This window comes from Leptonotus elevatus, chromosome 20, assembly GCF_054856555.1.
Source record: "Leptonotus elevatus isolate MCC_2025b chromosome 20, RoL_Lele_1.0, whole genome shotgun sequence".
NCBI lineage: Eukaryota > Metazoa > Chordata > Actinopteri > Syngnathiformes > Syngnathidae > Leptonotus > Leptonotus elevatus.
The window spans coordinates 14314567-14328390 of NC_141258.1; the positions used below are offsets into that span (position 1 = coordinate 14314567).

The 13824-nt window shown below is 37.6% G+C and overlaps 1 protein-coding gene across 4 annotated transcripts in view; it reads left to right on the plus strand.

The window, feature by feature from the left end:
- Positions 1–13824, plus strand: part of mpripb (myosin phosphatase Rho interacting protein b) — a 52757-nt gene that overhangs the window by 7912 nt on the left and 31021 nt on the right. For 3 of the 4 annotated variants that reach the window (XM_086065227.1, XM_086065226.1, XM_086065229.1), the window contains exons 2-9: positions 1546–1623; positions 2800–2865; positions 9217–9368; positions 9431–9515; positions 9599–9773; positions 11038–11482; positions 12954–13080; positions 13810–13824. The exon at positions 13810–13824 is cut by the window's right edge and continues 72 nt beyond it. In XM_086065227.1, coding sequence (XP_085921353.1) covers positions 1546–1623; positions 2800–2865; positions 9217–9368; positions 9431–9515; positions 9599–9773; positions 11038–11482; positions 12954–13080; positions 13810–13824 — 1143 coding nt within the window. The remainder of the gene's footprint in view (positions 1–1545; positions 1624–2799; positions 2866–9216; positions 9369–9430; positions 9516–9598; positions 9774–11037; positions 11483–12953; positions 13081–13809) is intronic. The other variant, XM_086065228.1, reaches the window with a different exon arrangement.

The window sequence follows — 13824 nt, forward strand, 5'->3', positions numbered from 1 at the left end:
ATATTACAGCGTGCAATTCTCGTATAGATTCAATATGCAGCAGAATCGATGTTTAAGCATAAATTTTTTGTGGAAATATTCAAAAAAACATCTTAATTGGGGTTAGTGTTTACACTTTAAGCATGGAAGAATGTTATATTAGTGGAACATTAAGCCTTAATATTTTTATTTCAATGCTGTTCAGACATGAAACAGATTGCAACCTGTTTGTTAAATACAGTGTCTCATTATTATAAGCCTGAAATACATTTTCATACAAAATTTACAGTGTACAAGTTTACTGATTATTATTTTCTAAATTTGAGTGGGGGGGAAATCGCAATAATCAATTTATAGATCCGTATTGGGATTAATCGGTATTGTATTAAATCGTGACCTATGACTCGTGATACAGATCGAATTGCTCAGTAATCACTGAAGAGAATTTTTGGTATGTCCTAGGTCTGTAGCATGTCATCAAATGAACAAGCTATGGCTTGGCAAATGTGTGAACCCAGCTCTAACAACAGAGCTGTATAACTGATGAAAGATATTTAGCAGACTTTGCATGTTGTATGATAACGTATGCCATTTTCATATGTAGTGTTTATATGTAGTGAGATGAAGCTAAGCAGACCACATAAAGCCATCTACACATTTGTAAATTACAATTGTTGTTCATTTGACACATGCATGTAGTGTGGTTGTTGTTTTATTACACACTGATTGGTTGTTTGCAGACATTTTATTTGTTTGCTGTTCTGGATCTTTATGTCTTCATCATTTCTGCTAAAATAGGCTGACTGCTGACAACACTCTCTTCAACCAACACTAAACCAGAAAGTGATAATAAATGCTTTGTATGGGGCGTGTATTACAATACAAATTACTTTACATAATACTGACTATCAAAACTGGAATAGGGTGTATTGTTAGATTCCGGTCTCATCCTTCAACTTGATTTCACTCTGACATGGCCATACAAGTTGAAGCATGAAATATATACAGGTATGGTAGGTTTTATGGCAGGCATGTGGTTGACACATAGCAGAAAGGGGCCAGTATTATAATTGAGTAATGATCAGACCCTTTTACTGTGTAAGAGGTGTTTTTGGTTTGTTAAAAAGCAGATGGTGTTGCAATGAGGGCTTTTTGATCTAGGATTACCAGAATCCACACTTCTTTTGAACTATCCTACTATAGAATGAAGTACATTTGTGGTCATAAGTAGAATCATCGAGCATATGGCGAGATACATTTAGTTTATTTTGAGTATGCCACCGGTTACTCTATTTGTCACATTGGTCCTTGTTTGCCATGGAAAAAAATGGGAAAAAAGAGGCTCCTTAACGTTTCATCAAACAGAGTTGATTGCACAAAAAGGCCTGCTGGTTTGTGTGGCTTCGAAATGCGATGCATAGACAGATGCAACATCTGGAGCCCAAAAGGCTTCTCTCATATTTACACTGTCTCTCCTTTTACCATCCCCCTCAGCTTGCACACTCTTACCAAGTTTTAATTATTACCTAAATGGGTATTTTTTCCCTCCCTCTCCTTCTTTTACAGGCTAAGCCGATTTATGGTGGATGGTTGTGCTTGGCTCCTGAGGGAACCGACTTTGACAATCCTATGCAGCGATCGCGGGTAAGTGCATTCACTGTAATAGATAGTAACTTTATATAAAACCTTCACCATCATGAAACCTTTGTTACTAGCACAGGCACATTTTACAAAGTAGCATTTGACAATTCTTAGTGGTCATGCAGACTTAGAAACATGTTAACAACCACTATCAATAGTGGTGAATTTGTTCGTCTTCATTATTACATTAAACTTGTGTGCACCATCAAAATGGACCCCTGAGCATGATGCCAAAGCCACCATGCTTGATAGTTATTATTGGTGCTCTGATTTTGGCCGATTTCTGTGGAAAAGTACGTGATCGGCACTGCATGTTACAGACCAAACCAGTAACTGAGTCATAATATACTGTATGTTTGTATATTTTCTGCACTGTCAATTTGAAATAATGTCTTGTTTTTGTATAATACAGGGGTGGAAATTTGAAAAAAATAATTGACCAATTTAAATGATTATTAAAATAATCATTAGATTTAAATGATTATTAAAATAATTGTTAGTGAGCAGCTCTAAAATTTGTTAGTGAACAGCTCTAATATTAAAAAATTTGCAGCTAATCCATGTGATTGGAATCAATATCAGCCGATGTCACTCATGGATGATCGGAATCTGCAGCATAAAATCCTGATTGGAACACCCTTGGTTGGTACACGTTCTGTGGTTTGAAAGCCTCTGTTTGGCCAAGTTCACACTGCAGGTCAATTCCTGTTTTTTACCCCCATATATGATATGTATCAGATTTTTTAAATGTATTTTTTCAGTATAATTCTTTTATTTTATTTGATCAGATTTAGGCTTTTTTTGTATTGTGGCTATAAATCGGATATGTATCCGATGCGACTGCAGTATGGACAGTTTGGTCACTTAGGCCTTGTTCAGACTGCCACCCCAAATCTGATCTATACAACATCAAAAGCCAAATATACGCTGCACATGGAAAATTATCTTGGGATCACAATCGTCTTTGCATGTGCACAGTCATGAAGAATAACAGTGTTGGTCAAGCCATCCAACTACAATCTTGATCACTAGCAACAATGTTATTGGGGCTTGGCATTGTCATGTTAAAATCTACTCCTTATCCAATTTGTATATTCATAAACCGTTAACTTATATACTTATATATGTCAACATTTCAATAATGTTGTATTCCCCCATCCCCCCCCCCCCCCCCAACAGAAATGGCAACGGAGATTTTTTGTTTTGTACGAACATGGCTGTCTGCGCTTTGCCCTGGATGAATCAGTAAGTACTAAAACACGTCAGATAAACATGGTTCATATATAGTATGGTAGTGTGGAAAAAGTTTTCCTGTGCGCCACATACTGGCTGGTCAGGTTCAAGTGTAAACATTGGGAGCTCACAGTTTGGTTAAAATGCATGAATTTTAAATATCTGAACTTTTTCATACAAATGGGCCCTGCTAAACTATTGTCAAGTGTTAGTTCACGGGGGGCTCTGTGTTTAAAATGTAAGCACAGCTTCTTAATAGTCAGTCTAGATAGTGTAGGGTAAGTAAGTCAACATTTCTGTTGTACCAGTGACTACAATAGTACATGCCTGTTTCCACTCTGTTTCCAGTGACACCCAGGCTGGCGTGCAATTGTGTTTTCCTCTCATTGTACCAATGATTCCAAAACTAGCAGCCTCATTGTCCTCTAGTCTTTTCATCTATTCCACAAGGCAGGAAAACTGGGTCAGAAAAATGGCTGCTTAGTGTTCTGGACCCCTAAGATAGTAGCTCTCCAAACCCTTAGAGCACATATAACGGCACGTTTAATGGTCTATTTGTCATCGGGCTCATCATCCATGTTTGCCCAATGACCCGACCTCCATTGGGGGCAAATGTGATTTCTTACTAGGGGTGCACCGATCGATCGGCCTGCCGATTTATTGGCCCTGATTTCCTTAATTTTGGAAGATTGGTGATTGACTAATAGGGTTTTCATTTTTATTTGAGAGAACTACTTCATGAACAGTTAAAACAACCCATTTGTATTATTTTACCGATATTGTTCAATGTTTTCCAATAAAACAAGATTGGAACACTGAAGGTATATCTTGCTTGTAATGAAAAAAATTGGTATCGGCAAAAATCGGGATTGGCAAGTCAGACTTTTTAAAAGATCGGGGATCGGCCAGAAAATTGTGATCGGTGCACCCCTATTTCTTACACTACACCCACTACACCACACACAGCATCATAAAAAGAAAATCATATATTAAAAAATAATATGTTTCCATCAACTTTAATCTGTGTTCTGTAGAAATTATATTTTGACAGTTGATACAATTGAATTAGTTTTGGTTTGCAATGGTTTTTAGTCAAGTAATATACTAAATGTGATAGAGAGATGATATGATATGCTATGAAATATGAGCTCTGAGGGAGATAGAGAGCTAGCTAGCTAATTAGATAGGTGGATAGATAGATAGCTACTAGGTAGTAGTTACTGAACTAGGTAGTAGCACATAGTTGCGTGGTCATCTACCTCGACTCGAATGGGAGTACAGTAGCGTTAGGAATCATAGTGATCTGTTTGTTGTGTTATTTCCTCTATCGCAGAAACCTGCTCGATACAGCAGATAGATCCAGGTACGAGAGTTGTAGGGTTAAGCTAATGTGCTTTTAATTTAGTTTCATATACATTAGGTTTTTACTTAGACTAAGGCTAGTTTGTCATAGGTTGTTTTACTCATAGGCAGGAGTGAGGAGTGGCTTGTTTTCCTAGTTGGCGGTTTAAACATCTGTATCATCTTGCAGATTTCAAGTCCTGAGAGTCAATGACATCACCCGTTATTTTTCACCCAGTAGATAGCAGGATGTGAACTGAAGCTAAGGCCTAAAAAAAAAAAAAAACTGGAGTCTTTTCACAACGAATGGAAGGAAAGAAAGATGCTCTCCTGTTGAAAGCAGCATTCCTCTCCCAATGCCCTTATTTGGTAACCGTGGTGAGCCTACAGCCCCAGGATTGCAGTGAGCAAGAAAAGGGAGTTCTAGCCCCTAAAAAACCACAGAAGAAAATGTTTGATATGCCTCAGACCCTTACATTCCACACATGGCCTGCCACAGCAAGCAGCTCAGCTGATGCTAGGGTTCTCATGTAACACAATTGTTAAGAATAATGCACTTGCATCTTATTGGCACATTTTGGTAGTAAAATAGCCATAAATGGACTGGAATGTAATGGAGATGCAGATTTTGTCTGTGGAAGTTGAGTAAGACCACCCTAGAATCTTTAAAAGTAAATACATATGAGAGTATGCAAAGGGAGATGGTGACCATTTCCTACCAAAGCTGCTCCTGTCCTGAGCCCTACAAATGCTTCCAAAATAACCCAATCTGTTAAAGACCAACGTACAATTTATCTTTTGGGGAGCTACTGGTACATATTGATCTTGAAAGGCTACACCATTGGGAGAAGATAGACGATCAGTCCCTGTGAAAGGTTTTCGTGAACAGTACTGTGTCAGGGCACCAAATCAAACAGCAGCGTTCTCTCCACAGCCTGATTTGGTAGGCTTTTGAGACTTGCCTTTGGCTCGGCCTATAAAAGTTTCCTGCAGGATTTATTATTCATGGAGTGGATACACGCTTCATTTTGAAGCAGGCTTGGTTGCTTTTTATTCTTTACCACTGTTTTATGTTTGTTATTTTATTTATTACATTGGGTCTGGCCACAATGATAACAAATTAAAAATATTGTGTAGTTTCACCAAATTTACAATACTTTACTTAATAATTAGCTTTTTTGAATATCAAATTCTACTCTATGTACAGTAGATCCAAAAATAATCACTGAGCCAGAAACAACTGGAGTCAGTCTATGGAATTGAATTGCATTTGATTTCCATTAAACCGATCTAGCTCTGTAGTAAAACTATCCTAAACCTTGCGAATGTCATACTTTTATTCAAGCAATGTAGTTTCTAATTTGATTTACTATTTTGATGGTTTTACATCTTTTATTTTAGTTAGCAGTATGCTGAGTTATGTTTTCGGCTAATAGCAAGTATTCACCGCACAAAGTAAACTTGTAAAATGTAACACGTATATTAAATAATTCATGAAGTTTTTTGCTTTTTTGATTGTCTAATTTTCTTGAGTTTATTGTTGATTAAATTAAGCAATTAAGGCACACTGGGGTTTATTGCCAGACTGCATCTGTCACAATCACTGTCATTTGGGTTTAACTAAAGATACATTTAGTGTTAATTTTTGTCATAGTTAATAAAATAATGTTGTTGTTTTTTAAATAGCCATTTGTAATATGTGGCTGTAATTTTCTGTGTTTTAAGCCATATCACGGCAACCATTTACTTATTACAAGTTTCTATATTCTAGAGCTGAACGGTTTTGGAAAATCTATTTTAGTTTCCCCTCAAATTTGCAATTGTAAGTAATTTTTCTTCAAAGTCCTTTTCTAATGTATTATTCAACAAACAATGAATTAATTAATATTTATAACAACAATCTCGGAACCATTATGCATTAGGATACTAAGATAAAGGTAAATGAAGCATAAACGAATAGGAAAAACAGTTTATCTAGTAAGTAGTATCTACCACAATTACTGGTATAAATGGACTAAATCCTTTCACGTGCAGTCTTGTAAGTGTTCACCATGATAACGTAATTCTGCTATACAGGTGTGGTGTGAACATGAGTACGAGTATATACTACACTGTAAACGCACCTTACCTTGCCTTACTTACCTTACCTACTTGGACATTATGTCTCATATCACTTCATGAAACATGATAGGTAGGTAAAGGTGGACTGCACTTCTTAATCACTGAATTTATTATATAGGCCAATAAATAAATCCCATCCATGTTTGCAACCTTGGAACAAACACTGACTAAAAATCAACATCTGCTACCCTTGCAAACCTTCGTCGCTCAGTATGATTCAGGCTTTACCAGTCTCCAGCCAGTTAAATCATGCATGCTAATGCATAGGAAAAGAAAGATTGAACCTGCTTATGACGTAACATCTTTCTGTTTCACAAACAGACAAGTGGCAGTAGGCATTAAAACTTGGTGGTGTCTTATTGATTAAATGAGGAGTAATTATTTTGTCTGTCTTTGGTTTCATTCAAACGTACGACTAAATTTGTCCTCTTATCCTCTTAATATTTGACCGCTTGACAACTTTGCACAGCGCTGCCATTTTCAAATAATTTGACCGGAGTATGTGTTTTGATTTGTCATAGCACTAGTAGTGCACACTTTTTGTCTCTGTGTGTGTGCTAAAGCATCAGACACGCACGTAAAATGAAGCCAACCCTTTAATTTGACATGAATGGCACACATCAGACAATTCCATACTGACATCCTCCAACATATTGTACGATGGCAGCCGAAAGACAATACACACAATACACACCACGTACAGTTTTTTTTTTGTATTGGAGCTGTCAAAATTAATCGATTAATTGATTGTTAAATTAATTGACAACTATTCCAATTATCGAGTAATGTTTGGAGCCATTTTAAAATTTAAAATTGTCTAAATCCTCTGATTTCAGCATATCAACTGTAATGGTTGACTGATTTCTATAGTCCTTCATGAAAGAAGACTGATTATCTTCTGTGTTTAATTAAAATAAGACATTTCTCAGAAAAAAAGGAAATAAATAAATAAAATAAGACATTTGCAAACATCTCTTTTTACTTTGTAAAACAATGACCAAACCGGTAACATAGTACATTATCAATCCCCCCTTTTTTATTCACTATACGAATATGAAGTATGAAATAAACACCAATCACTGGTTAATAAACGAGGGAAAAAATGCTTTCAAAATACACTTTAATGCAAAATTAAAAATAATCCGATGAGTCGATTAATCGATTGAGTAATCGATAGATTAATTGATTATAAAAATATTTGAGAGTGACAGCAATAAAAGGTATTTATATATTTGTTACTCGTCTTAACATTGTACCATGACGAAGACGATATTGTGGCAATTTTTATATCGTGATATCACGATATTGCTGTTATAGTCGCATCCCTACCTTATATCGCCATGCTTTAATTACGTTGTTGCCGTTTGCCGTCTCTGCCTGCTCTCAATGACCAGTCAAATTGCAGCATTGGCGATTAGTAAATCGAGTTTGTAACATTGCAATTATATTGCAAATGCAATTAACTCATTAACTCCCAGCCATTTTTACGAAAGCAATCTCCTTCACTACCGGCTGTTTTACTGTATTTTGACTGATTTTGCAAGACCCACAGAATATTGTGTTCTATTCCTATAAATCCATGGAACCTACCAAAAGAAAGATTAGAGTATCTTCCTTTATTCCTTTAAAAAAAAGTTTGCAGCAATTAGCATTAGAATATAGCTAAGTTTCATCATTATTCACAAATCTGTTGTGGGGAAAATAGATTTTTTTTTCTGGTTGATCTCTTATACTCTGCAGCCACCTGCTGGTCGATTTTGTAATAACTACCATTTCTTCAACCATTCTGTGCAGTTGAGAGGCTGCATCAAAGCCTTCTGTATGCTCTAGCATAAAAAAAACATTAAAAAATTATAAATACGTCTTTGGGACACCTAAAACATTTAAAATAGAACATATCTATAAGTTTTTGGGAGCAAATTAGTTCATCGTTCAGCCCTAGTATATATATTGCAGTATTGTGAATTTCATCTGTGAAAAAGGGTGTGGAATGAATCTTCAAAATGGCAGAGCATGCTATGCAGAAAAAGTATTGTCACTGTATATGTAGACTGTTTTACCACACTGAAGTGTTCCATACAATTGACAGCTACTGCTACTTATTTTCAGGCTTGACTGTTCCTTTCAAGTGGAGGAAATTCCTCCATAGGGTTGAGTTCTACAGAGGCGGTGTGCAATTGCCATATTTGGCAGCCCCCAGGGGGTTTCAGGCAGATCTTAATAAAGCTTGATCTGTGTTCAGCGGCCTTAAAAGGAGCTAAAAAGCGACCCAGCACCTGTTTTACATCTGTAGCAGCCATAACCCAACAAAGCCTGATAACAGAGCCATTGGATTTAGAGCAGACTCACAGAAAGATTGTGGGGGTTTAGTGCTATCAGTAGAAATATTACATGTATTGGTATTATCCTGTCCCACAAAATATAGATTACATTAGGTTAGTTTACTGTATCTTTGTTGGCGGGTATTAGAGGCTTCTGTGATGTAGAATGAAAAAATAAAAATAAACAGACTGATCTGGACAGATGATCACACTCGCAAAGCAGCTTTATTTTGGCATCTCATCTCTTTTTTGAAATGAGTTGTGCGGTTGCCGTGGTAATCTGTTGATAAGAGCCACAAATGTTATTTACCCTGACTTCTGCTAGTGAAAACGAAAGGACTGATGAAAGATGTTTGCTGTAAAACATTCTGTGACATTGAAGCATAAGATCTTTATTTTCACAGTATTTTTGTGTTATCACTATTTTGTTGGCCAGTCACAGATCTTTGGCCTGTTTTGTTGTTGTCAACTATTCCCATATGTGTTCATGTTTTGTTTTTGGGGATCCAGTGGATTGTTAACCTTGATGTCATTCTTACTGGCTTCCTAAACAGTGACCATTTCTTTTTTCTTCTTTTAGCCAAGTACACTGCCACAGGGCACAGTCAACATGAACCTATGTATGGATGTCATCGATGCAGAGCCGAAGACTGGCCAGAAGAACTCCTTGTGCATCATCACTCCAGAACAGGAGTACTTCATCAGAGGAGAGAATAAAGAGATCATCAATGGGTATGTTGTTTTGTGCCTCCCATTGAGAGATGAGGTTTAAAATCACGTCAACCTCCATCCAGGTGGACTGAACAGCTGGTTGTGTATCCACGCACCAATAAACAGAACCAGAAGAAGAAACGCAAGGTGGAGCCAACAACATCCCAGGTAAGGCCTCCTCATCCACTATGTTGCTCTTCTTTTTTTTTTTAAACTGATTTGGTAATACCATTGAGGCTTCCTCCACACAGGAGCCAGGGCCAGCCAAAGTAGCAGTGACTGGCTCTGGTATTCCAGAGGCCGAGAAAGTTCCAGACTCCAGTTCCATCATCTGGCAGGAAGAGCTCAACCAAAGAGAGGCTGAAGGGGCTACAGTATGGGCCCCTGCTGAGCTGCCCTTAGGATCGCCGCAGCCACATCCAACAGGCAAGATTAAGACCTTTTAAATAAATTAGTGCCTTCATTTTGAGTTAATTTAAAGTTCCCTTAACACCACAATTTTTTTAAACACGTGATTAATGACTGCCGCTTGCTTGGAAAGCCTGCAGTGGGGGAATTCCAGTCGCAAGGCAACACACACGTACTTCCACGCCAAAATTTAGCAGTAATAAATGTAATAATAATGCATATATTTGTGGAGATGGGGTCAAGTTGTATTTTACAATTTTAAAAATGTGCAGAATTTTGATAAGTTACTTAATGTTAAAGATTAGATAGCTCTTAACATGAAAAGAAAAATGCACTGAGCTGTCACCGTCTTACAAATACAATTATGCCGTCTAGTGGCAGAAGAATGACCTCAACACAAATCACACTCTTTTTTTTATAGTATAGCACATCTTTTTAATTTGAACTCAATTGTATGAATTATTATAAAATGTAGCCATATTTCTATTAGTTTAAAAAAATGTTCCCACTTGTTAGAGTATAAAAACTTAGAAGAAATATTTTATTTTGCATTTAGAACAGATATAAAATTTGCAATTAATTGTGAGTTAACTATTAATCATGTGATTAATTACGATTAAAACATTTAATCACCTAACACCCCTACTGTTAAAATTTTGCTGGTATTAATAATTATTGTCCACAAAGCATGAAGGTGGGAAGTTTTGCTTTCCCTTCTGTTGCTTGGTAGCGCTGTTAACACTTTAACTTGATTGCTCAAAAATCACACTACTGATGTCTATAAAATACTATGAATAGGTGAAACAAGCATATACATATTGCGTATCAGGACAGAAATGTCAGGGTTTGTTCCATTATTAAAATAATCAGTAGTGAGCAAAATGTGATACTAACCCATGTGATTGATATCAGTCGGTATTGGCCGATCTCACACATGGATGATCAGAATCGACAGCATAACACCTTGTAAGGAAGACCCCTAATGTTTTCGCTTATCACCGTTGGCTTTCAATGTAACCATTATACACCTACCCCATTACACCCTACTGTACTCCTGAGTGTTTATTGCATACAGAGCACTCTGTTTTGTAAATATAGACTTGAATTACAGAAGAAAGGTCATTATCAGCAGGTTGTAGTTTTAAAGACACAGGCATAAATTGCAGGAAAAATCTACATTGGTGATCAGGTTAGTTTCAATAGACACCAGACATGATATAGACAAAATATATTCGTTTTAATGGTGACAACTTGTTAATTGATTTATTTGGCTGTTTTGTAGGTGAATGTACATCTGTCAGACAGGGGTCTGACACGGGCTCGGTGAATGGCGATGAAGTGGATCAGGGTAGCCTGGCCCTGCATGGTTCTGTGCCGCAGTCGCCCAGTGACCTCCTTTCCCCTACAGGCTCCTGTTCCAGCCTAGGCGGTGTCCCCCGCTGCCTCTCTCCAGCTCCCAGTGACCCTTTCCCTTCTGGCAGCTCACTGCTGTCTAATGGCTCTCACATCAGTGGTTCGGTAAGCTCTCTAGACTCCGATGCCAGCGGCAGCACAGTGACCAGCACTGAGAGCCACCCAGCTACCCAGAGAGGGAACCATTCATACAGCCACCACGACACGCCTCGATCCCGAAGGCTGGAAGCAGAAGCAAGAAAGGCAGAGAAGAGGAGCCGGTTTAGGAGTCCTGACAGGCATGAGAGGGAAGCTGTCCTCAGCCCTGAGAGGAGGTCAGTGTCCTCTTCTTCCGATGGCACATTTTCGACAGCAGGAACTCTGGTCACTCGCCAGGAAGTGTGAACACCCCTCCCATCTTTTTTCCATTGCAGTGTGCACCTAGTATGCATCCACTGTATAAACATTATGATGAGGTCAATTGATTGATTTAAGTATTTTTAAACAGTTTATATCACAGTTTAGAACCGGTTAGGCTTGCAGATAAGCAACATTTTGCACAATTGAGTTCAAGTTCTGTCTCAAAATTTTCATATAGCTGTATTCATAACAAGTGTTATTTTTAAGTCAGCACCCTCTCTTTACAGTTGTAGTGTTCCATTTAAACTGAGCCACAATGTGAAACTGCATCATCTGAATGAATTACCTGCTTACAGACACTGAGCAAGGACTGGAGTCTAGACACATGAACTGTTATGGTTCACTTAGACAGGAATATAAATGACTGTATGGTTGTATCTAGTAAATTAAAGACGTAAAGGGGTTGTGAACATCTCTCTTATGTCATTTACTGTAAGCATGGGATATAAATCTAAACTGTGTACTTTCCATTCAGTAATCTGCCTTGTGGCCCCCATGCTGTTAGTGGAGAGGTTAAAAGTCTCACACCCACATACACACATTACAGACAGCAGCTTTTTAAACAAACCAAGAGGGGTGGTGGTGGTGGCGGGTGGGGGTGTCATCATTTTCCTCCCAGTCAACTTCCTGCTCAATTTAACCCCTGTCCATGTTTAGTGAAGTCAGGCCAATTTCTTATTCCTCATTTCCTGTCAGCTTTCCAACTCAGTCATTAATATCTACAAACATATGAGCAAAACAACAACCCTTTATTTGACCACTTCCTTCCCTTAACCTTAAATCTATAATGGCATTCTTTACATATAAATTTTATTTATTTTATGTCCCATAAAACTGCCATACTGCATGCCTGACTATGTTGCTGTTTTTTGGTACACGTAAAAACTTGCACAATGAAAGTGACAATAGTATTGAGCATCACTTTTAGAAGCTCCCTTTTAGCAAGCTAGTAAGAATAACATGCATTTGTGTACATCAATTGTAGCCATATGTACTTTCCCATATTTTAATAGCAAATTTTATCAAAAGACTGTTCATCGTCATAGTTCGGACATATAATGTACAATTTACATGGGATGGGCAAAATGTTGCTCCTAGAAAAACTAGACGACACTTCATATGTACCAAAATCCCATTTTCATTTACAAACTGTGTCTAACCCAGCATTTGTTGGGCAGCTGCACACCGACCTTAATTTGCTAAAAGCTTAGTTTTCCAACTTCTACACACAAAATTAGGAAAAATAACACATTATCCTTCACACACAATACAAAAGACCAAAACAAGTTACAATTCTATCATTTATATCTATCAGACTATGTTGCTTCAATGATTATGATATTTTATTCTTCCTTGACCTCTTGACACGTAAATGTTGATTCACAGTCGCTCTGGTGTTATTGAGAAGATGGAAGCCCTGGAGCTTGAGAATCAAGAGAAAATGGAGGTGGAAGAGTCGGGCAGGAGTGGCGCTAGACAAGGCCGCAGTGAGCACAGACGTTTCCACAGAGAGGTATAATGCGTTGTGCGTGCATGCGTTATGTGAGCATCTTAGAGCTAACACTACCAGAATCGTAAAGCAATTTACAATGCGTACAGTGAGACTTGTAAATAGTGTTGTAGTTTTTTTTAAACAGCATACATCAGGAATGAGATGTGATACACGCTGACATGTTTTTTTTGGTCATTCCTATTATATTCCATTTAATCTTCCTATGTTTTTCTTTGCCTTGTCTTCCCGCCATCTTTCCTTTATACTGTCCTGTCTTTTTTGTTTGTGGTTCAAAGATCACCCGGGTGTGCTGTATTCATTTCCAGTTTCCATTCTGTGGTGGGATTCCCCTGGTGATTGTGCTTCCTTTTCCCACCATGGCCCCCCATGCTATGATACTCTTTTTGATACTGTTGAATAGGTTTCTCTTGTTCTGCCAGATGTTTTCATGCACCTAATAGTATGTGCAGGCAAAGATGCCGGGGCAGCATGCACATATCTGTGTTATTAATAGTAACAAACTGAAACACAATTTCCTCTTGCCTTGATCTATCTTCTGATAGATTAAAAATATTATTTAGACTTTTTAAACAATTTAGATAATGATCAATTTTTTTCGCGAAATTATGAGACTCCCATTGATATTATACTTGTATTTACAGTTTAAGCAAATGCATTGTACCACATGTTTTTAATGTATTGACCATCCAATTAATATAGGTTGATCACTTCTCTGTGCATGGTCCTTAGGGTCAAGGTCTGGAT